At 41.8% G+C, this 24,749-nt stretch overlaps 1 protein-coding gene across 11 annotated transcripts in view; it reads left to right on the forward strand.

Annotated features, from left to right (window-relative positions):
• The window catches only part of LOC105448265 (growth factor receptor-bound protein 14-like), a 253,642-nt gene that overhangs the window by 69,419 nt on the left and 159,474 nt on the right, over positions 1-24,749 (forward strand). For 6 of the 11 annotated variants that reach the window (XM_011686766.1, XM_011686762.1, XM_011686767.1 and 3 more), the window contains exons 2-7: positions 1,486-1,979; positions 12,245-12,411; positions 12,899-13,055; positions 14,366-14,496; positions 15,962-16,042; positions 16,151-16,282. In XM_011686766.1, the coding sequence (XP_011685068.1) occupies positions 1,925-1,979; positions 12,245-12,411; positions 12,899-13,055; positions 14,366-14,496; positions 15,962-16,042; positions 16,151-16,282 (723 nt within the window). In that variant the 5' untranslated portion in view covers positions 1,486-1,924. Of the gene's footprint in view, positions 1-1,485; positions 1,980-12,222; positions 12,412-12,898; positions 13,056-14,365; positions 14,497-15,961; positions 16,043-16,150; positions 16,283-24,749 lie in introns of those variants that run through there. The other 5 variants (XM_011686759.1, XM_011686758.1, XM_011686769.1 and 2 more) reach the window with 3 other exon arrangements.

Raw genomic sequence — 24,749 nt, forward strand, 5'->3', positions numbered from 1 at the left:
GGGGGCGAGGGGTCAAATCTTATCTCGAGGAAGTAGGATACGTAGCGCGCGTGCTGTCCAATCCGGAGCCGTTAGACGCGACCGAGAGAGATCGGAGTAGCTGCGACGGAGAGGAGCTGCCACCCGCGCGTGTGACGCAGTATCTTCGTCACTTTTCGTGAGTTAGTACGGGGAGAGCGGCGTGTGACGCAGTATCTTCTTTATTTTTCGTGAGTTCGTGTACTACGCGGAGAGCGTGTCACGCGGTTCTTCACTTTTCGTGGATTCGTACGCGGCGAGCGAGCGGCCGATTTCCGGGAACGCTAGGCTACGTCAATCAATCGCGCATGTGGCTCTAGACACAGCGGCTCACACGTGCAAGAATGCGCCCCGATTACCTCCTTTATGCCGCGTGCCGCGTTCACGGCGTGGGAGAGTCCGATGACTTCGTGCCGGCTTTAATTCGTGCGCGCGCGCGCGCGCGTGTACATTCCTGCCCGCATGCCCCCGCGTACGACGACGTTTCTTGCGACGCAGCACTTCTCCAAATTCGTACACCGTTAGGATCGGAGATAACGGTTGAAACGCGACGCGATTAAAATGCGATCTAATGAGACACGCTCGAAAAAAAAAACCTGCGTAGCCTGTAGAGCGCTCGTTCGAGCTTCGCACGTGACTTCCCTCCGTCGAAAGTGAATCGCGCGGATTTCGGATCCACGTCCTTTTCCCCTGTCTATAAACTTTCGCGCTGAATCTATCAATTATTAACTAATAACTCGCGGTCTCGCGAGGATCGAGAGAGCCGTCGTGAAACCGCGATTCGCTCGAATCGAGCTGACGGGAGGGGACCGACAAAAACCGCACGCGCTTACTCGTCCGATCGGAACGAGCCCCTCGTTCTCGGAACGCGATTTATGAGACTACCCGAGAGAAAAAAAAACCAAGCGGCGAGATAACTAAGCGCCACAAGCACGGGTGGCCCGTATTCAATTTCGATCGGAGCGGTTCGATATTTCTGGCGTCGTTAAACCTCGCCCGACAATTAGTCGTGTTTACTTCGTAAAAATATTATTCGACGGTTCGTATCGAACGATAATTCGATTGGTCTTTAACAACCGCAGGATGACCTTGAGATACACATTATTTTTCGGGACATAATTGCAAAATCGATCGTTTTTTCGACGAATTTTCCCGCGAATTTCGTTATACCTTCTCTCTCGCTACCGCTGTTGTGTTTGCGAGCCACGTGTGTTGCACGCAGTTTATCGGATAGTTCAAATCGATAAAAGTCTAGCGTTATTTGCGACGCAGTAGATACCGTCCGCGACTTGCCTTCGCCTTGGGATTTTTTTAATCTTTCAAACTACCGTCGTCCCTCTCCCCGATCGCCTCGATTCCTCTAGATTAACACGAATTCACTGTTCAAACGAATATTATTAAGTTAATAATATTATCTAATCTATACGACTTCCACGATGAATCATCTTCTATTATCTAATCTAATAGGAAAGACTGGAAAATTTTTCGAGCGTATGCAACGAATCTCGTTTCGTCCCTTCGATCCCACGATTCGGATTTCAAATCCATTCGGGTGTCGGATACGTCCGCGCAACTCGGTCGGAGAATTCCTCGAAAGCCGAGATCCCGGCCTTTGATTCTCGCCAATAAAAACGCGAAGACACCCGCGAGAATGCCCGTGAGCGTGCCGGCGCCCTTCGCGAAACGACGCGGATGACAAAAACTTGTAATATCGCGTCGCACTTGGCACGGTGAGGAACGTCCTCGTTCCGCGAACTCGGCCGTTTTGGTGTTTACCGAACCGGGCGCGGGGGTCGCGACCGTGTGAGAACACTGTGCGCGTGAATTCTCCGTGTGCGTGAGACGCGAAAGTCGTCGACGAGGCGACGTTTTGCCCAGCGGGGGAGTGCCAACGTCGGCGCGCAACATGGATTACCAGCGGCTCCTGTCCAACAACAACAACAATTATCCCACGCATCACCGTGAGTATCCGACCCATCTCTTATCCTTAAGCGCCACATGGCGTGATAATTTCTGATCCGAGCACACCCATCCCGAAGATATCGCGCGTTATCTGATCGCCTCTCTCGAGATGGGAGAAAAAAAAAAGAAAAGAAAATGATATTCATTACCGTCGTACCATATTCGGATGACTATCGAGGGCCGCATTTACGCTCGGCAGTATAAGAAAAAAATTGTCGTGAGGCACGCCACCTTCGAGAATGTGGTTTTATCTTTTATCGTCGTGTGTTTTCCATCTTAATTAGCACACTTATTTACCGCGCATCCTTCAGTGGACGGCGCGGACCTATGCGGAGAAGTAGGGAAAAGAATCCTACGTGCAAACTGAAATACGTAGATATGCGTCTTGCTACGCACCGGCAAACGGTGCGTCGTTCGTGGGCGTCGTCGTCAGTTGCGAAGAAAAGACCCACCGGGAAGTCGATGACGCGTCGCGACGCTTCACGATCGCGCGTCTATCTCGGTTTATTTTTCGCCGTGGGAGGTGTTTGTATGCGCGGCATCTCCCCAGATTTTGATGACGTTTATTTTTCTCCTTTTGGTCTTGACGATATATTATAGAGGATATTTCGTGCAGAGACTTTTGTATGTGTATACGAGATAATTTCTTTATTTTATTTGAATGTAGAAATATATATGTGCAAGTTATTATAGAGAAATTACGTAATCTACGTAAAGAAACTTTTATTATAATTTTACTTTCACAAAATGAAATAAGATTTTTGAAAGTGAAAACAGGAAACTATAGTTGATTATTGGTGAATGATAAAATTCATTAAGATCGAAATTGATAAATTAAATATATATTTCTACATATTACACATATTTTAAATCTGCGCGAATGTATAAGACTCAGTAATATAGGATGATGTACTGATTTTATTGTATATTTTTTAATTGTTGCTTTATTAATATATTATAATTTAAGGTTTCTTTATTTTACATTATTTTATAATATATTTTTCACGAATTTTAAAGTCATCGAAATCTGGGCTCGTAAATAAAAGACTTTCGACTCTGTGAGATCTATACTCGTTCGTTAGATTTTCCATATTTCAAATTCGGAGTATCGAGGCACCACTGTAAGAATTGCTGGCACAGGTGGACCACGATGTTTCGAAAAGTGTTTTCTCATAGGAAATTTTTTCGCGGTATTTTAGGAAATATGATCGATATCCCTTGCTTTAATAATATCAGTTTGACATCTTGTTGAAAGGAAATAGATTCGTTGGCTGTTTTGTGAAGTATATATGCACATAATACCTGAAATGAAATTAGTTCCCAGTTTACCATCCAAACTGGAACTAATATCAAAGATTTGAAATTCGAATGGTAATCGATTCGAGTCTTTTATAAAAGGTTTCAATGAAACGACGTAAACATATTTTTATCGTCATAATCTAAAGTATATACTTACACGTATATTTACGATCGAACACCGACGATAAATTCGATACTCTTTGATCTTAAAAGCGCTTTTACTCTCGAAACCCACGCACACTTGATGTTTCAAAATTATGTGGCGCAATACAATTCCAATCTATTACCATTGTATTCGAATCTCTTATTATTATCTTTTGAAACTGAAATCAGGATTTGATCCTATTTTTTTATCCTTAATCGATTCGTATTTGTCATTTTTGCTCCTTCTTGTTGATCTGCATATCTTTTATTTCTGTACGATTTCCGTAAATATGTACATAAATATAAATATCCTTTTAAATGAAAACAGCGATACAAAACGGGTTGAATAATCGTGATCTCATACTACTTTTTGTAGCGAATAGCCATGTGTTGTCTTGCGAGTATCACTTTATTTTTAGTATTTCCGCGCGATAACAGCCGCTTCGAGAATCGACGGGACATTTGATTGCGACCCCGAGATTCCGTTGGCGTCACGACACGATCACAATTCGCTTTTTGCACATCGTATTATTTTGCGCGCCGAGTTTTCGAACGGTCCCCGGGCTGCAGCGTCGCGTGGACTTCGATTTCGAGAAAGGGTGAAGGGAGAAGGAGAGGGCCAGATCGGTCGTTGCGTAAAGAGCTCCTTGTGATATATTCCATGGTGGTCCTTGAGCTGGCTTTCGCAACGATGAGATCTCCAATTGTGGCGTTTAAATATCTTTTTAATGACCTGGGAGGAGACCGGGATGCGTCCTTGGCTAACAGCCGGTTTGTCGCGTTGCTGTATAAAGTACGATTCAATTTCCGCGCGAGGATCGCGATCGGCGTTCATGTTCGTGTTTCCCTTCAAATTCGAGAGATCATTACTCGCAAAATTTGCGGTTATTTCAAGTCTCCGGCTAGGATCGACCGCGCGAACTTGCTCGCAATTTGAAAGTCGTACCTAGCACTTAAAATAAAATTTTGTATTATCACTCAATTCTGAGAGTAGTACCCAGTTATTTCTCTGGATAAACGATTTATGCTAAACTTCTTTTGAATCCCTCGAATTAGAATTTGCGAAATATTTATAAGAAATTGATTAAAGTCTTCATGATTACTAAAGATTAATTAAATTAATTTTAATCAAATTAATCACTATTTACGAAAATTAATATCTATTATTAGCGTACAAAGTTAGTAGGTAAATGGTTTGGTTAGCAACTTATGTATATAAAGGTTTTAAAAACAGAGAAATATGGACTTCTCTATAGAATTCTCACCTTCGTTTCGAATGGAACAATCTTGTCCCTTAAACATTTTTTCCAACCACTTATGGCGTTAGTTTCGACAAAAAAATCACGTCTGCGAATGGCATTTATCGTGAATCTCACTACGAGCTGGCTTTCCAGCACGTTAATGCGACTAGGAGTAATGCGCGATCGAAGTTTTCACGTAATACGTCCTTGAGGAACGTGAAACTCGTTTGTCCATGTGCAAGACAGAAGGTTGATAGATTCGCGGTGGAGAACGGTGAGTGATGAGCGATTGCTCAGCTTGTTGCTGAAAAGTTGTTATTGTTTTATCTGCCAAATTGCATCATTTCGGCTACAATGCCGGCGGAGAGGGGTGAGGGAGAGGAGGAAGCATAACACAATAAAATCCATTTTGGTGAATTGCGAGATTTATGTTTCGACGGGCAGGCGCTTTGCGATACTTGAAACGCTCGAAAACGCAATTTGCGCAGAGCTCCTCCCCCCCCCCCCCCCCTCGTCTCAAGTGTCTCGTGGACCGACTTGTCTCCGGAAGTCGACAATGCACGGTTCGTAAAACGAGGAGGATGAAGACTATCGCAGCCTGAACGGACCGCTACTTTTTTTTCGGAGACGGACACAGTGGTCTTGGCGTACGGCCAGTCGTCCTTGTCGTTGCCGGAGGAGTATCGGTCGGCGACTCTGTTTTTTTTGGAAGTGATTGTAAAAGCCCCGTCGCATCCCCGGGATTAAATTGACTCTGCCTCGTAAATCCCTTACTCGATTATCAGACTACGTGATGCTGATGTAATTTTCGGTCGGCTGGCGCTTCTCCTCTCCTCCTTAAATCTCCTCATCCACGAAGGGCACCGAACGATCAATAATCACTGTCAATGTCTTGATTCGAAGATGGGCCGTGGCTTGCAGTGCTTTCTTATTGTGGTACGCAAACGTCGGAACGTTGGATGTCGACGAGGCATTCGTATACGGTTCCGCCTTTTCTTTTTTCCCTCTGTCGGGCAATATCGCGGTGGGATGACGGGCGATTTAATGAGCAACGTCAGTGGGTCAAACGAGCGAAATAACGAGCGATACGAGCCGATGCGAGGCACGCATTTACAAAGTTCGCAGCGATGGTATAGAAAGGAAGGGAGAAGGAGATACTGCAGGCTGCGATCGGTTGGCAATGATATCGGGTTATGGCTCGTGATTACACCTCTCGGACCGGACCATCGCCCTTTATTTATGCAAGCCCGCGACGTATGGCTTTACGTATGGCTAAGTTATAGTGCCGGATATCTTTATAATATCCCGCCCGTGAAAAAGCAACAGCTCAGTCTCCCGGAAGTTTGTCTTATACAATCACGCGCTCTTTTCTCGCGAGATTATCGAAATCTTCTAGAAATTTGGGCATAAAGCATTTTATTTTTTATGCAGAGAGATTCGATAGCAATTATGAAATCTCAAAGGTTCCTTGATATTTCTCAATTTAATATTGAAATATTCTGATTTTGGATATTTATTAAACTATTAAAATTTACTAATTATAAATCAATAAAGAAAATAATTTTTATATTTGTATAGAGATCTAAGAAATTTTAGAGATTTTCGAAAACTTCAGGATGTACCTCTAATGTATTACAATCTCGTTAAAATTGTATCTTTCGCATGAATTTGTATTTTTGCGGTCCAATTTCACTATTATGAAAAAGAAATCGATGCTACGAAGAATAGGATATTTTTTTGAAACTTTCAAAAGTTTCTTCTTTTGTTTTGTCCACGGAATAAGAGAAACGTTTCGAGAAATTTTACAGATCGTGTATTTCGTGTTAATTACATGTGTTTTTATGGACATTAGAAAGTGGATCGAAGTTCATTGCACGCTAATTTCGTAACACAGGATTATTGAATAGTAGCTCTCGCAAATAATGATGTACAGTAATGATCTATGAAATTTCTAGCAATCCTCGTAATTACGTTGTGGAATTTCTAGAAAATGCATCTTTGCGCGAACTGAACGGAATGTTGAATATTGGATAAATGTTAAATATTAATTGTTTTGGCACGATGTTTGTCGTGGATATTTGTCCCCACAATCGGATGTTTACTACCCGTAGCTAGTGCAGTTTCTTGCCGTTCGACGTGGAAGGAAGCGGGAAACGCTGAAAATTTTACACGGGCCGCGTGCGTGCACACAGAGCGCGAATCGGGACGGCCGCCAAAACACGTTCGAGCTCGACCTAGTCAGCTTGGCCTGCCTTGGTTCTTATCGATCCACCTCTTGCATAGGCCGTCTCCTCTCTTCCGAAATATTTGTTCCGCCGCGATAACGGCGAGATGGACATTGGAGTTTCAGTTCGCCGAGTTCGGCGAGAGTGCACCCTCGACCTGCACTGCTCGAGCCTCTCATTTAAACTTCACGTCAATATATCCCCGGTTTATAGATTAGGATCTTGAATTTCTGGGGAAATGGAGTGCTCTAGTTTGCCATACGATTGTCGTTCTACTGTGACGTATGGAAATTATTATTGTGCGAAAAGGGAAATAATAAAAACAAGGGAAATAATAAAAACTAATTCGCAATATATATGTACACAACAGGTGTACGGTAATCATCGTTTCTTGTGTGTGCAGTTTGTTGACGTTTCGTATTCCTCTATGATAATACGTCATATTGTCTTCTTACACACTTTTAAGAATTCCTCTATAAAAATAAGATTCCCGTTTACATTCCCGTTTATCGCGGTCACGATGTCACGATCAACAGCTAAGTCCGTCTTTTCAACACACGGCTTATCTATCGGTTCTTCCTACGAGTGTTAGAGACTCTTTCAGCTAGACAACATCTCGTGATGGGCGATAAATGAGTGAGGTAGGCACGAGAGACAAGTTTCTCTCTATTATTGCCGATTATTTTTCTCGCGACTGCGCACGTTCCGGCCTGTGCTTATGGAACGACCCGGTTTCGTCATTGTGACAGGTAGATGTCCGCATACCACGATACGAACGTGGCTGGGAGAAACACGTTAACGGGTTGGATGCTGAAAGTATCTGAGGCGTCTTTGCGATGTCCACGAGATAATGTGTTATCGTCGCGTCTGATAACAGCCGTGGTGATTAGGAATCCCCGTTGTCTTGCACGAATATTTGAAAATATGACAATCTAGAGAGACTCGAAGAAAATTATTCTTGTTACTTACGTTCATACAAATAACTTTCAACTACGAAATTGTTTTCACTTTGATAAGATTTGAGGAATGTAATAAAAATTGCTTACTGCTCGAGTATATTTGAATACTCGTCGAATATATAGCTATTCAATGTAAATCTAAATTTAAAACAATCCAAAACATCGAGAAATTTTATTAAATTTACGTGATATAATTGGAGCAACTAAGATAGTTTGACTAAATTATTGTTATTTAATGAAATTGGATTTTATCAAATTATAATTGTATTGTACATATTACATTAATTTAATTCTTTTAAGTGTTTATAAGTAACGTTTTAATTATCAAGATATATCATGCTAATGTTAATAAAAAAATTACTGTAAGATGTACAACATGTGAATACATCATGCGAATATACAATAATGTTTTCTGGATTTTATATCCGTTTCTCGAAATCAGATATAAAAAACCGAGCTTGCGGATATGCGACAATCGGCAGATTGTTACAAGGAACAAAATAATGGTGGAATGGGATAATATAGTATGTCAGTAGGTAGAGACGTAAGTAGGCCAAGGTTGTGGTCGCGATTGTGAAACTCGCGAACTGTGTGCATCATTATATAATACAAAAATTACATAGATATGTTTTCTCGATAGATTTTTAGAATTGCGATATAATTGATGGCAGTTCTGGTTTTTTCCTAAAGAGTTTTAATAAAAGTCTCATAAGAAGTAAATTAAACGTCAACAACAGGCATGCAAGAATGTGGGATAACTATTTTACATTTCTGTTATAAAATTGGTCATAACTTTCCTATTTTAATTAAAATCAATGTGAATTCAATTTTTGATGTAACTTTTGAAACTTTTGAGAAAATGTCAGATTTTACCGCGATAAAAATTTTTATTCGCGAAATTTTAAAATACTTTCAACTGACGATCGAAAAATCGCCGGAATTTTTATATTTTTTTGTTTTATCGATTCTCGAGTGTTAGATAATTATTTGAACTCTCTTTCAGGAAGTTTATCCATTTCAGATATTCAAATTCTTTATTTTATTTGAGATAAAGCTAGAAATATAATGTATATAATATAAATATTCTTAAAAATTTGTTTTAACTTTATAGTTATTTTTAAACGTGAATTTCGAAATTAGGAAAAGAATATTTTTTTTCTTATAGAGATATCTTAAGATATCCTCATTTTAGTATGGTAATTTTCTATCATTTAGTTTTAGTAGATACGTTGCTCGAAAAACAAGAAATGAGTACATAAATTTATTATCAAGAACTAAAATAGATTAAAGAGTACAACAAATAAAAAAGAAGAAGAAGTCTTTTATTAATAATCTGTTTTAGTTTAATAAAAATTTATTATTAGGATATTAACAGATTCATTCATGTTATCCGGTAATGTCGCACGAAGTCAGCTGCAATGGCGACGCTCGACATTATGCGCTTTGCGCATTTACGTACCGCATACCGAGCGATTGCGGGTTAATTAATTGCCGCAATAAACGGTCAACGTGGCCCGCTAATTCGAGAGCATGCCCTCGCACTCGGTGTTATCGTTCCACTGATTAGGCTTACTCTCGGCTTCGTTCTCGTAGTCCACGACAGGGATTCCTTCCGCGATTGCGCGTTTCACAAAATTCAGAAACGTACATAAAACTGTTTTTTTAACTTATTTGTTAATTTTTATTAAGTTGCACATTGAAATCGCAATTTGATTATTAGCTCCAAATATGGTTTCGAAAATAAATATTTATAAAATTATGATTTCACATAAATATAGCAATATTATAAATAGAAAAGTTTCTTGATTTCTTTAACAGATAAATTTGTCTATCTGAAAAATTATAGATGTAAAGGTCACAATATTAATAGGAATTAGTTGGTTAAATAATGATATTAAACGTTTATTTTGCAAAAGGTTTGATTTCATTTTATTTATTTATTTATTTATTTACTTGAAACGCAAAAACGTTGATTCGACAAAAGTCAGAGTTCTTGAAAATGGGAAAGCACACGCAGCTGCAATACAAGTGAATGCGTTAGCGATTTTCCACGAGTGTTATCAGCGATAATTTAGGAATCTTGCAATAGTTTGCAAGGCCTTTTACATTTCTTATCATCTCGCGATAATACGGTGAAACGTTATCGGGATTTTGAACAGTCTTAGCGAAATTCGTAACTTGCAATTGCAGTTGTTCTCGCCATACGGGTATCCATGCAAAACGGTGCCCGATAAATTTCTTGCTTTGTATTAAAAATTTGACGATAAAATTATTTCCATTTAAAACTTTATTTTAAACATCCATATACTCTTTCTTGATATTAACTTTCTTATAGTTTACATATAATTTGTTCTTTCTTAAAATATAGCGATTATAGTTGAGATTTTGATTTATGAAAACGAGAAAGGAAAAGATTTTATTAGTCAGATAAAATAGCGAGAAATTTTCGAGCTGTATTCGTACAAGATTTTGCTTGATATCGATTAGTTTACATTTGCTATTACTTTTTCCTCCTTGTCGCTTCTGTTATTGATCGTTCGTGGAAATAATCGCTAATTCACGGCGAGCGAATTCGACGGACATGAGTAGTATCGACGCCGCTGGCGCATATGTACATATGTGCACGTGGATTCTCGTTGCTGTTACGTTGTCACGACGCAATCCGGATACAGGACAGACGAACGATTATTAAGGCGCTTTTCATCTTTTCAAGGTATCTTTGTGGCACGGCGACAACGACTTTTGCGCATTCGAGCTAGCCGGAGAATTCTTCGATTGCAAACGCGCATTGAACGAACGATTGGAAAGGGCAAAAATAAATTTACAAAGTAGAGATTCCATATTATAAAGAAAGATTTTGAGAAAAGATGTTAATCGAGGATCTTTAAATTTATCTTTATAATTTCAAGTTATTAATCATTTAAAATCATTGAAATGAAATTTGTAATTTTTGTAACACTTTCTGCACTTGTGTATGCTTGTGAAATTAAGAAGTTCTATGTTTCTATATAATATTATAAATTAATTTCTTGCAAAAAGTTTTTCAGAAAATGTAAACAATTACGATATCTGACGTCTAAGCCAAATAATTCATTTTTTACTCGCACATTTAATATACAATATTAATTTTGTATTTTTATCTGTGATCGTCGTATATCACTTTTCACTTGTAATTTTCAACTTTTTGTTAGAACTAATAATAAAATTATTTTTCAAAATTAATAGATTCTGTTTAAAATATTATTTTGATAAAATATTTTTATTGAAATAATATTTGATAATAATTTGTATTTTATTTATCAATTATTGTTTATTTATTATTTTACTTATTTTTATTTATCAAAATTTTCTATTGATTAACATTTATCTACAAATAAACAACACAAACGTGCGAAATTTTAATAGAAGATAGTAGATGAGTTAATGATAATGATCCATATGGAATCTGTTTTCTTAATCTTTCATAACGTAAATTGATTTATGCAAGATCCTAGAATAATATGGATTACGAATAGTCAGAGTGAATCAGGAATAGGATCGAGATTCATTACAATATCGGTCTTCTGCTTGGAAATACTCGGCTGTCCAACGGTTTATATTATAGAAATTTGACCCGCATTTGGCCTGGTGCACAAAGACACCTCTGATCTCTGGTCTGACTGATTGCGTACGGCGATTCCTCAGATTAGCTATATATATTTTTGCTGGCTTCTCCTCGTTAAGCGCTCTCTGAAACGACTCAACTACGACTCTACGTCGTATTCGATATATCATCACACCAAAGAAAAAAGAGAAGGCAGTGCGACGAGGAGCGCCGGCAAAATTGCGCGCGACCTCCGCGAGATGTAAATATCCGCGTTTGTAACGGCTCACGTATAAAACGCGACTCACGGCACTACGCACGACGCGTCTTCAATGTCGCAGCACACACACGTACACACACGTAGTTACTCAACTACCTTTGTCCCTACGCCTCGATATTCCGACAGTATACAGTTATACTCGCTATTCGAAACGGGAAAGTTCGCCCGAGAATCGCTGCGATTTCACAGCACGACGTCACATTTTGTCCTTAATGTTTGAACACTACTTTTTTTTTTCCTTTGTGTCTCTTGAGACGAGAGGGGGCCACGTTCACTCATCGATAATGTATAGTGGCTCCATCCCGACCATGTAGATCCTGTGAAGCCCAAGTTGTAAAATAGATTTCTAGTACAGCGGGCTCGCTCTTTGCGCCTCTTTGCAATATATTTATATAGTAGATTTGGCGTTTTTTTTTTTAAGGGACTGACATTCTTTGCGATTTTTTTAAGTCGTGTAGCCCTTTTCCCCTCTATTTGTCGGCCGCGACGCGCCGTACCAATCTCTCTCTAGCATCTTCTTTGGGCCCTTGCAGATTGGTTCCCGAAGATGTGCTCCTGCATCGACGGCAGCTCGACGCTGCCGAGTAATCGAGTTGCGAGCTACGAGCGGCTTGGTTCCGATCTCACGATCTTCGAACTCAACAGCACGACGCGAAGGAGTCGAAGAAGTGATCAGGATTTGCTCGACAGCGAAAGACCAGTACGTATTATCTTACGCTTGAGAATCGCTCTCTCACGATTATTCAATTACACGTATATTCGGAAAAATCGGAAAGATGAATATAGAACAGTGAATTTTTATATTGTGTTCAATTTGTATGACTGGAATCTACATATTATAATGAAAAATAAAATTAAATAACAGGTTTCAAATATGACGAAATAATTAAAATATTTAATACAATTTTTTTCTCATGTACACCCTCTTTATGAAATAAAAGTTCATTATCATTGATTTATTAATTTATGTAAATTTATTTGATTACAAAACATATAAAATGTGAATCCTGTGAGACAAAATATTCATAATTTATTTACGATGCAATAGAGATAAATAAATTAAGGGAGGGATTATAAAAGAGAAGAGCGCGAATTAATTTAATTCGATTAATTAATTTAATTGTACTGTATCCAATTCAATTCATTTTATTGTGTATTTAATACCTATCTAATGTTTATTTAATTAGGAAGAATTGCGGTTTTACAACAACGATCACTCTTTTACGACTGTGGTCGTGGAGAAGAATCTGCGAACGATCGACCTGTGCGAGTTGCTTAAAGTCAAGAGGAACACAATCGGCTCAGCCTGGTCGATAATCGAGACGTGGCCGAAACTGGGAATCGGTATGTACTATTATAAATCATCTCGCAACTGCGTGATATATTTCCATCGTGATTATTTCAAGTGAATTTATGTATTCTCTCTCGGGAATGCAGTTCAACAATCAATCGATAAGCATGTCTTATGCATTACGTTCACGTGCGAATTGCGATGTGTCATCGACTATACTTTCAAAGTCGGCGATTGTACGTGATTACTCGCTAGGATATTATATTCGCGAAATCGTTAATTTTTCAGTAACCTTTTTGGGAGAAATATGAATATTCCGTACGCTCGATAATCTATATGTGAGTGTGTATGTGTATAATTTTATATTTATATTATTGGAATGCACGCGCGTACAATTCGAAGATACACAGATGTAATGAACGTATACCCAAACATAATGGATGGAATTTACAGAATTAAACGTTTAATTCGATATCCGAATTGTTATCGGATTTAACGATAACGTTGAATGGGGACAAATATGTTTGAATAGGGAAATGCGGAGAACCGGCGGATATTTTCGAAGTATTTTGCGATTATTGCCGCGCGATGCGCGCTCAAGAACTATTTGGGAACTCGCGGTGGCAAATAATTTATTTATAAAAATATCGGCGCGCATGTAAAAAAGCGGATAATTCGTTAAAAAGTTCGAGGTCGGAAGAGGAGCGAAGTGACGTAACGAGCTTCCCTCCTAATGCAACGGGAAAACTTCAGTCGTCTAAATTTTCTCCTACGGCATTGACTCGGAACGAGATCGGAAATAATGTGTGCATGGTGAGGGGAAAAGGGTGAAGGGAGGAAAGGGGGTTGGAGAGGCCGTAAAGACGGCACAGAGCTCTATAATGCAGCCGAGAATCAATAGCGGGCGAAACCTCCAGGAGCTTGGTGCAGGTCAGAGACGCGACTCGCGGCTGTGTCTCCGTACGGAATGTTTGTTTAGAGATCCGGGCGAAATGTCAAGCTATTCTAGTCTAATGTGCTTTCCATGGAATCATTTTACGAATTGATCGCGTGACGGGACGATCTGCATTAACTGTAGCTATAAAACTCGCTTTATTAGAACTTATAAAAATAAATTTTTAGCTAATTTTTGCTATAAAAAAGACTGGGTATTTTAAGATCAGTAACATTATGAAAGATTAAGCTGTTTATTATGACGTTTGTTATGACGTAAGAGATATGAAAAATATTATTTTCCGTATTTCCTTAAAACAGACATCGATTTGGGAATACTCTGATATATTTTGGCTGAATATATTACTGTGTTAATATTAGCAACATAGCAATATATTTGTCGCAAACGGAATGAATTTTTTTGTTGCAGAACGCACATTAGAAGACCACGAAGATATTCTTGCTGTTCACAGGGAATTGGAATTGTTTGCTTCCCGATACGAGAGGAGGTTCTATTTCAGTCAGGACTTCCTGAAATACGAAGTGTTCATCAAGCCTGCGGTAAGTAAAAAAAATTCTATTATCTTTAGAGAATTCTGTTATCTCTTGTTGAAAAAAGTTACTTCTTTGATAATCCAGTCCTGAAGAGCATTCGTCAAAATCTTCAGAAAATAATGAAGTTCTTGCGTTTTTTGTTTATATCTTTTACCACATCGAATGGTAAATTTTGTTCAAATTAAACGCGTTAACTTACCGACTGAATTTACCATCCAACCTGCAGTTGCAATGCAGCTGCATATTTGAATAACGATGATTTCGAGACTGCCGACTCTAGCTACATTTTCCCAATCTCGGTATTACCGACCAACTTTTGACCATTTGATATAAAATATGTGTATTTGCAATTTTAATATTTCACATTTTTTAATTATTTAACTTCGCAAATATGTAATGTATGTTCATATCGACAGTACATAATATTTTTGTGAAACTGCAATTTATTTTGTAGATCTGAAATGTCGGTAATATTAGAGTCGGTAATATCTTTCGTTATCGTTAGGTTCACTAGCATCCCGATCGACATTTTTTAATACTTCGTCGGTATTTACGTGCACACTGTCGGTATAAGAATATTTTGCGAAATTTCCGCCAGCAGATCTCTCGCTTACCGGCGAATCATGTCGGTTCTACGGAAGATTTAGAGAGATTGTTCAGAGATGGCACGAGAGACGCTTTTCCAATATCGGGAGCGGCGATGGGGACTCAAGGATTCGGTAGTATTGATTGGAACATTCGTGTCCTGGGATTTTACAGGATTGAGCACACGCAGCTCCATTTTAAACTTAATGCATCCGAGATTGTGTGGGGAATATAAATGCCGACATAATACTTGAATGAGATATTCCAGCTATCATTTTATTGAATCTTGTTGGAGAATGTTAATTTTGTGATACGTAAAGGGATGCCGATTCATCAGCCAGACTTCAGAGATAGTTAGACTTATTAATTAATACATTCGAACGGATATCAATTAGCAGTTTTGAAATTCAATCAGCTACGGGTTCATAAATCTTGTAGTCTCGCAGATGATTGGCCAATTAAAGGCTAACGAGCGTAGAAACTTGGGAAATTGGACGTCGTAATCGACACTCTTCGGGGAAATCTCGAGACTTTTTCCTTTTCTAACTAAGGGAGAGAGAGATAGAGAGAGATATCCTCTTTGCGTGTGAGTGTGTGAATGTATGAGTGTTTGTCCCATCTATTGAAATCTTTAAAAAGATTCTTAAGTAATGCGTGTGTCTATAGAGCCACTTCTTTCAAGGTACTTGCGAAGCGAGAGAGATATTTATGTATTTTCTCGGTCCGAGAAATATTTTAGATCCGTCGTCTCCGCATCACTCTTCTCTCCGAGTCACCCTCGTCAATTTTTTTTTATACACGATCCAACAAATCCGGTTTTCTCGATGTCCGATTTTGAAATGTATAAATGATAGTATGTAGAGACGTCTCCCCGATTTTTTTGCAGCAATTTTTTCCCGCGGACATGATCGCGTTTCCTAACGGGGAGGAGAGGGGCACATTCACCGAGGCCGAGAGCGCGCTAAGGGTGAGTACACGTGTGTGATTTCCCTGCCAAAATGCAAAATCGTCGCGAATGCGAAAACGGCGCTGGCCCGAGTCCGGCAAGTGTACGTTGCTCACGCTCGTGTTGCAGAATTACCTGTTACGGGAGGACAGTGATTGCCCGCACGTATTCAGCATGGTGTGGATGCGAAATGCGAGTTCGAACGGCTGGAAGAAGATGTACATGCTGCTCCAAGGCTGGAAACTCTACACGACGAAGAAGGTGAGTGTCTCTTTGTTCTCGCGAGAATAAGACAGATTTGTATTCTCGTATTGTCGGTCGTGATTTTTTTTTATTTCGCATTTAATTCGTCGCGTGCGGCTTTAAACGCGGCGCATTGACGGTATCGGACGGACCTTTCGACGGAGCTCTGTGTACGTATTCCTTTTCTTACCACGGCTCCGAATATGAATTACAAGCCTTAAACGTTCCGCGACGAAAGAATTACTCAGCGTTGTTAGCCACTCAATTCAACCGCCTGCATTATCTACCATTTTGCGGCTACGGGCTTGACGTCTCGGGAATACGGGAAGACGTCGTTACATAAAGAAATACTGCTTCTCAATGTTAATAAGCGAACGCATATTCAGCTTACGATGATTAATACGTTAACATGAAATGATGGTGGAGTTTCTCTTCTTTCCTACGCTCGATTATCTTTATGCGATCGCAGTAGAAAATGCAATCTCGCGACGGAGATCGGGCTCTTACTGACTCATCGTCGGTGAAACGTTCTTTAAAGACCAAGTAAGCGATTCCTAGACGATAAACGATCGTCAAGCTCTACGTGCATCGGCACGTATAGCACTTCTCGCAGGTGTTAACACTTTTCTCAAGGACTCTCGCGGCGCGGCGCAGTGCCGCGTCCGTTATGGATGAGTCACGACACATCGCTGGCAATTTATTTGTAAGTCATTAAGCGACATTAACATGTAGCAGCTGGGACGCTTTCGTAGCCGAAAGTATGGCACGAGAAACACGTCGTGCAATCTTTTTTACGACTGAGGAATAAAGGGGACAGCTTTATTTTCGTAAAAGTTTCGCCGTATACATAAATACGAGTACAACATGAAATTTGGGTAGCAAATTTCCGTGACGGTTTAATGCCATTCGGTGTTAATTACATTCCAGCTTTACTCGCGATACGAGTATGCAATAATTTTTTAAAAAGGTAAACCCGGAACCAGTTGGCGGGGAGGCAACGTTGCTCTCGCCTCCTTAATTCGCGACGCATCGGTTTGACGGTAATGTTAATCCGACTCGGCCATCAAGCCAATTCATTTGCATAATTAACGCCATGCAATATATATACGCCGGCAACGCCTTCGTGGCTCATTCCGATAACCGATATACGCGAAGCGGCAAGGTAGTCATTTTCGAGATAACTAGCGGCTAGTTAATGCACATCGGCGATTCCGAATTCAGCCCTTCCGTATATAGGCGCGGTTTGTTTTAAAATTAAATTTTACTCGATTATCGATTCCGCGCCGTGCATTACAACCGGTAGCGCGCCCGTTAAAACTGACGCGTCGAACGGTCGTTTGGCGAAACGCGCTTCCGAGTCGCGCGTCATTAATCCGCCCCGGCGGTAAAGCCAGAATCATATCGGCGGGCGCGCGATTATCCGAAATATCGGGGATACTATAGAAAAAAAATCCATTTGTCACGCATGCGTAAAATGTCGAGTGAGTTATGACCGCGATCGCTTTACGGCTGGTGATACATCTAGTTAAATAACGATAGCGCGACGAATAATTACAGACGCACTCGTGTACATAGTCTGCGCGACCACTCGTGAAATATTATCGCTGAATATTCTACCGTTATCTGCGCACATCAGTGCTTCGGTTTACACATTTATTAACGTATATAAGCGTTACACGGCGCCATTCGACGTGGACACTTAATGTGCGATTTCCGTCGCGCAGTCTCTCTTATCTAGTCCAAACCAATATTTATTTCCGGTGAAGAATGTGACTAGTTTACTTTACGTAGCTCTATCGTCCGATTTTTTAAACCACATCTACGGAATTATCTAAAGAGCAGTTTGCGAATTAATGGTGGGTCGACATTGCACTGTCGCCGTAAATTATCGAACAAGAATCGTTTCGCGAGATATACGCGAGACTGCAACTTCTCCTTCTTTTGTCGCGTCCCGCCGAGAACCGGCTTAAAACGCAAGTTGATTGGCTTCGCGCCCGCCGCTGGCGCGTAAGAACATGATTTAATTATTTCAAGCTTCACCGCTTCCGGCGATACGTCGGTATCAGTGGCTAATATCTCGTCGGGCGTGAGCGTCGTTCCGTAAAAAGCCACGACTCCGCCGTCATTGTTGTTGCCGGCTTCGCTCCGACACCTCGGGACGAGCACCACAAGTACGTCATTATTACAACGCGCGATACGATCTTCTCGACAGAGAGGGAGAGAAAAAGAAGATGAGGCTTACGTAATAACAGGGACGTGACGAACTGCAGCGTATCGCGGCTCTCGCAAGCTCATCGATCCTCGATTACGGTAACCATCGCGGTACACAGCCGACGCGACGTACGCCCCGCGAGTTTCGCAGCTTTCTGCAAATCGGATTTTTCTCGTAGATACGGTTTCTTCGTCGCGCGACGTGTTCTCCTCTTTTCAGACCGACGTTTTCGATATCGCTTCACCTTTCCGGTCGATCTTTTTCTCTTCCCAAAGTCTGGGAATTTATTTCTGAAAGTGAGTTGAGTTGAAATTTTCCTTGCGATGTTCGGCGGACTTAGGACCCTATCCGAATGAGGGTTAATTGCTCTTGGAAAGTTTCTCAACTCTATCTTCTCCCGACCAAAACGCGCGAGACCTCGCGATACGCTCGCGATTATCCCTACTCGTCTCTCCATTTCCCCTTTATTGCGCGCATTCAATTGATTCTATTTTTGCATAAACCGAGCCTTTTTCCATTAATTTCAATCGTTAATCATCGTCGCTCTTTTGACATTAAATCTGGTCCAGGCCAGGCAAGCGAGCGCGAACAAACACAAATGAACAACTTGCTTCAGCGAGTGCGAACAGTGCCACTGTACTGGCGATTGTTCATTCGAACTTGTTCGCGCTCGCCTGCTCGATTTGGATCCGGTTTTAAGAGATCGCGATGCGAACGCCAGCCGCTCGCACATGCGGAGCGTATCGAGCATTGTATGGATATTCGCGCTCAATTGCAGTCGCAAATTACGTCGCACGCAGACGGAATTCCATTGTTCTTGAAATAATTGTCTTATTCGTTACTTCTAACCTGACAATGTAGAATCAGCCGGAAGAAGTACGAACGCGAAACAGCCTTGAATTCTTCTGTAAGAAATTTCATTAATTTTTCCACATCTTTATGCAACAAAAAAGCCACTTTGCTTCGAAATGAAAAGGAAGGACGAAGTGACGAAGGACGCGAATCCGAAGTAAGGCGCGTGTAGAGCTTCTCGTGGACGCGTGAAGGATGTGAAGCGTTGGGAAACGAATGAGGAAAGAGGCTCCGTGGGTGAGGTAATGGAGAAGAACGCGACAATTGTGCGAGAGCGAGCCGGGGAGTGTGCGAGAGTAGGTACCGATGCTAAATAATACGGCTTTGGGGGTGCCGTGAATAATCCTTACTAACCTTAGCATTCGCACCGCTATTTCGGTCCTCTCCTCCGCCCTCCCCCCCATCCCCCCTTCTCCCCGCTGCCCCCGCGGCCCGAATAATTTATGAACTCCTACCGCAACGCGCGCGCCAGCCGACGGCCTTATCTCGAGCCGGTTGAAACTCTCTCCCCCGGACACAGTATATATCCGCTTCCTCTTAATTTCTAGACCGCGCACTCCGTTCCTCCGGGGAGATGTCATCGAACGACCTTACTCGAGGCTTTAACGTTACGGCATCTTTTACGACGGTCGTTCGGTACGCCGCCGGGCGGACAAGCCTTGTTTATTGTTCTTCGCGGACGGCAACGTATCAATGGGAGTGCCGCATGTAATATGCAGATTCAATATACGTTGATGCACTTTGGAGGCTTTGAATAAACCCACGTGTGCGTTCTTATCGTATTTTTGTCGCGTGCATATACGACTTTGGACACTTTATCGCTTTATCTCCCCATATTAACTCCATGCTCATCAGCTTATCTCATTGCATAAATGTTACAGAATTACAGCGATTGTCCTAAGTGCAATCTTTAGATAATGTTAAAATTTAATTTTACATTTGAGAAAATTAACGTTCGTTATTTAAGCGTTAATAAATGGTTAGCGTCAGATTCCGCAGGAAATGTCCGTAAATCTAAAATAGCCATGTTATATACGGTTTTATATATCTGTTATGTCTATAAATTGTATAAATTGATTGTATCGAATAGGAACTGACGTTTATGTCCGACTTATTGAAAGTCGCGCCGATGTCCGTTTTTATTGCGAGGTAACTTTCGCCATCACCCCCGATGCGCTCTCATCCTCCGGCCTTACCCCCGCGGTGCCCGGATCTCGTCCCCGCTTACCCCCTTTTTCATTTCCTCCCTCGCAACAGCGGGCGTGGCCCCGTTATCGCGGAAATGTACCCGCGACGGCAGGATAATTCTCCGTCCGCTATACGTACCTACGATCAATTTTATCGGCAAAAAATTTCCGAGCGAGGACGATTCGGAGGAGGGCGGAAGGGGGAGGGGGGGGGAGAAAAATTGCGCGCGTTTTTTCGAGTAGAAATATAAATACTCTTTCGCGCTGGCTATTGAGTGAGCTAAACGAGTTTCGTTACTTAACATAATTGCCGCGCAACTGCCGCGAAGAAGTGTTTCGCGCACGAATCGACAAACGGGGAAGTAAAATTACTAGCAAGGAGGGGGGAGAGGGAGGGGAGGACAGGCGGGACGGGATCGTATTTTACGACCGTGTCGGTCCACTCTACCAATTTGTCTTTACTTCCCTCTGTAAATTTATCGTAAGTACGGTAATTGCATTAACACGTGATCCGCAGTGTGCCGTTAAGTTTCGAAGGAAATGGCCAATCGTAGAGATTCCTGGAAAAATATCGCGAGCGCCGTGTCACTTTTTCCAATATCACCAGAAGTTAGCAGGAGCATTCATTTGGCAAAATATTTGCTAACAAGACTACCGTTGAGGAAGAGAGAGAGAGAGAGAAAGAGAGAGAGAGAGAGAGAGTGGAAAAGACTAAAGAGAGGCAAAAGTTTTATATTTATTTTTATATTTATTTCCGAATTGATCTTTTCGCGCTGCAATACACATGTTTCGTCACAATCCTCTTTTTTTATCCGAGTCTCATACAGTGATATCCGCGGTAGACAATGAGATTATGTAATGGGATAGCTAATCCTCAGGGCATTCCCTCGCCGTCAAACCGATCGACGTCACAGAGCGAGCCTTGACGTTGTCAATCTCGATTTACACGTAATACCATCCGCGCGTGAACGCGCGCCGGGAACCGGCCGATGGATAATTTCGATCAGCCGATAATGGATACGGTCGCAGGAATTGGATTCAAGGTAATCACGGGTTGCGATATAGATATAGGTATATATATATATATATATGTACGTAAATTAGTTGCGTAATAGTCTGATTTCACGGCGATATACATCACGCATCCGTGTCTTTTAACGCGAGTTTCTGCAAGCGAGAGAGGCAAGAGTGGCTGGCCGCTTTCATTGCCGCAACGTTAACGATCACAATTGTTCTCGGCCGTCATTACTTACGCGTTACTTACACCTCGCCAAGAAAGATGATCACCGCTCGCGTTACTCTGCGTTTACTATGCTCTCCCCCCTCCTTTCACCCCTCTTTCTGTGCGGTCATAAAGAACGCATTTCGCAAGACATAAATTATGGCGTGCGATATTAGCGTTAATGTGCCCGTCGCACAAAGCACGGCGTTGCGTTTTTAGTGTTAGATACGGACGTCGTTATCTTCATTATCGCCGATTTTCCCGACTCGTTTGTCTCTATTCTCATTACGCGGAATATATATTTTTCTTGCATTGTATCGCGGAAACGAGGGGTGATTCCGAGTTTAATATAAATATGCTTATGTAGATTTATTTTTTAATCTTCGTTCTTTTGAGCACACCTTTTATTCATTAGACGGAAAATGTGTTTCTGGATTATAATTTCTACTTTTCGAATCTTTTTTTTTTATTTTAGGCTGCTTCACCAGGTTTGTATGCACGCTCAATTGCGCCATTATAAGCGCGCGTTCGGCGGTGTAAATGTAATTCGATATAACGGTTTGCGCGAGTAAACTGTCTGCGATAGTCGGGGGGGGGGGAGAGAAGGGGGTATACATTGTACGGTGCACATCGGCCGTGCGAAGAGATACTTGGTGTACTTTGTCTCCAGTCACGCGCTATATAAGATCAGTGTCCTGTCACGGGAACCCGGAGACCTCCATTGTTCTGTTTATCGTCTCATCCGATTCCTGGGGCCCTCCCGGACCGTAACTTTGGGCCGCGCTTTCGGTCCATTCACGAAGTTTTCCGCAGCTTCCGTCGTAATCGAAGTTTCGGGTAAGCAAGGACGGTGGAGGGGCGGGGAGGGGGGGGGCGGTATCTTGTATCTCACGGGGAACGTTAACGGAGTAGATACGGCGCCGTTGCGAAAGATAACGACGGCTGATTTACATAGAAGGGCTGGAACTCCGGTCGTTAGCTGCTAGACGCGCTAGCGATCGCTCTGCATTTATTATCGACTCTCGGCGACGACGACGACGAGGACGAGGAGGACGGTACCCGAGAACGGCGACGTCGCGATGTCGCGGTTGCCTCGCGCAAAAGGAGCTTTTTACGTATAGAACTGCCCCGCTTGCGAGGAGTCGGAAGACGATTCTCCAGAGTGGAAAGCCGAGGGCGGAGAAACGTCGACGGCGACGGGCCGGGAAAAAAGGAGTTGACTGACGGTTTTCCGCGGCAAACAACCGTGACTGATGATCCGTGAGCGAAGCGCGATACGCGGGCGCGCAAAGGTCTCGTTTCTCGCAAAAAGAACCATCCGATAATTAGACGCGCGCTTCTGCATCGAGAATTGGATTCTTTTACGCGAGAGCCGAGCGAGGGTCGCTGATGCGGATCGGTGGCGGTCCATTCTTTTTCCGTTTCTTCTTCCGTCGCTTAAAAAAACTCAAGATACTCAAACTAACTTTTGAGAATGTGCCAGATCTCTATCGAATATACATGCGCAAATTAATTCATGCAATTTTATATTAATGGCGAGAAATGTCAGAATTGTATTTTAACAAAGTTTTTGTGAAACGAAATAATTAAGTGACATCTCTCGTTAATTAAATAATATTTCACCCGCAAATGGGTATCCGCTAATTCCTATTACTTCAGTCTTACTCATCACAATTTCTATATTATTTTTTTTGTTCTTTTTTTCAAAATTGCAAATGTCCCTTTATAATCATCTATGTATTTAAAAGAGATACAATCGTCCTCGCTATTCATCCTCGCTGTTGTCGGGCGCCACGCGAGTGATTTCTCTCACTCCAGTTTCACCCTTCCTCGCAATTAACGACGGAACCGTCCACCGACCGAAAAAGCTGGAAAGCCGGCGAAAGAGCTCTCGTTGTTGAAGCGCGGAGGGAGGTGGTCCATCCCGTCGGCGACCTGGCCGTGGCTCCTCTTCCGGAAGAGCGAGCCGCTTGATGGATTACGTCGACTAACGGCCATCGTCTGGACGCGTTAGATTAGCCGCGGCAACGAGGGCGGACCTTCCGTTGCCGGTAACCAAGACCGATCGTCTCTTTCTCTCTTTCCCACCCTCCCTTTCTCTTTCTCCCTCTAACCGATGAATGGAAATCGAGGTGGATAGTCCGTGTCAGTAAACTGGTTCTTCCTCGCCGCGCTCAATCATGAGCTCGCTTGTTCTCGCGCGGCGGAGTTATCGAGGCACTTAACGAGGCTTGCCTCAAACGAGAGCGACCGAGATGGAAAAAGGGAAGCCCCACGGCACATCCCCGCCGGTGAGCAAATCGTACGCGAGTGCAAAACCAAATCAGACTATTAATGAACATAACTCTTTGTGTTGAGTGAAAAACTGAGATATCTATAACGTATCACATCCCTTGTTTTAAATAAACGCTCAAGGGAGAACAAATATATCACGAACAATATAGATAATAAATATAAGCGCAAAATTATTGCTACCAAAAAATGGAATACTAAAATAAGCATTACAAATATTTAAGGAAATATTTTAATTGATCTAAAGTCGATTTTTTCTGTAAGTTGTCCGTATAGACTTTATAGATAGTATAAAAGTGAATAGGTTATGATACTGCGTATCTTTAAATTTAATTTAATTTGAAATCTTTTTCTTTACTGGAATAACTTTTCCCGATGCGATCTCATTTGTCTTACGATACTCGGAGCAACGAAATATTCCAGCGAGACAGGTTGGGTAAATCGTTACGCGCTATGCACCGAATCGCGCAACAGACGACGACGGTGTTGACGCATGTGAAAAATAAACCCTGCAGCGCACCAAGAGAGAGATAAAGATAGAGACGGAGAGAGAGAGGGAGGGAGGGAGGGAGGGAGCGGGTGAGAGGGCTCGATCGATCGATAGTTTAGCAAAATGCGTTCTAATACGATGGCAAACTATCCGTGGCAATATCCGATCGGGAAGATCACTTTCATGGATATTCATGGGGTTATTCCTCTTCCGAACGCGCGTAGTTAAAT

This window comes from Wasmannia auropunctata, unplaced genomic scaffold, assembly GCF_000956235.1.
Source record: "Wasmannia auropunctata unplaced genomic scaffold, wasmannia.A_1.0 LD336088.1, whole genome shotgun sequence".
Taxonomy (NCBI): domain Eukaryota; kingdom Metazoa; phylum Arthropoda; class Insecta; order Hymenoptera; family Formicidae; genus Wasmannia; species Wasmannia auropunctata.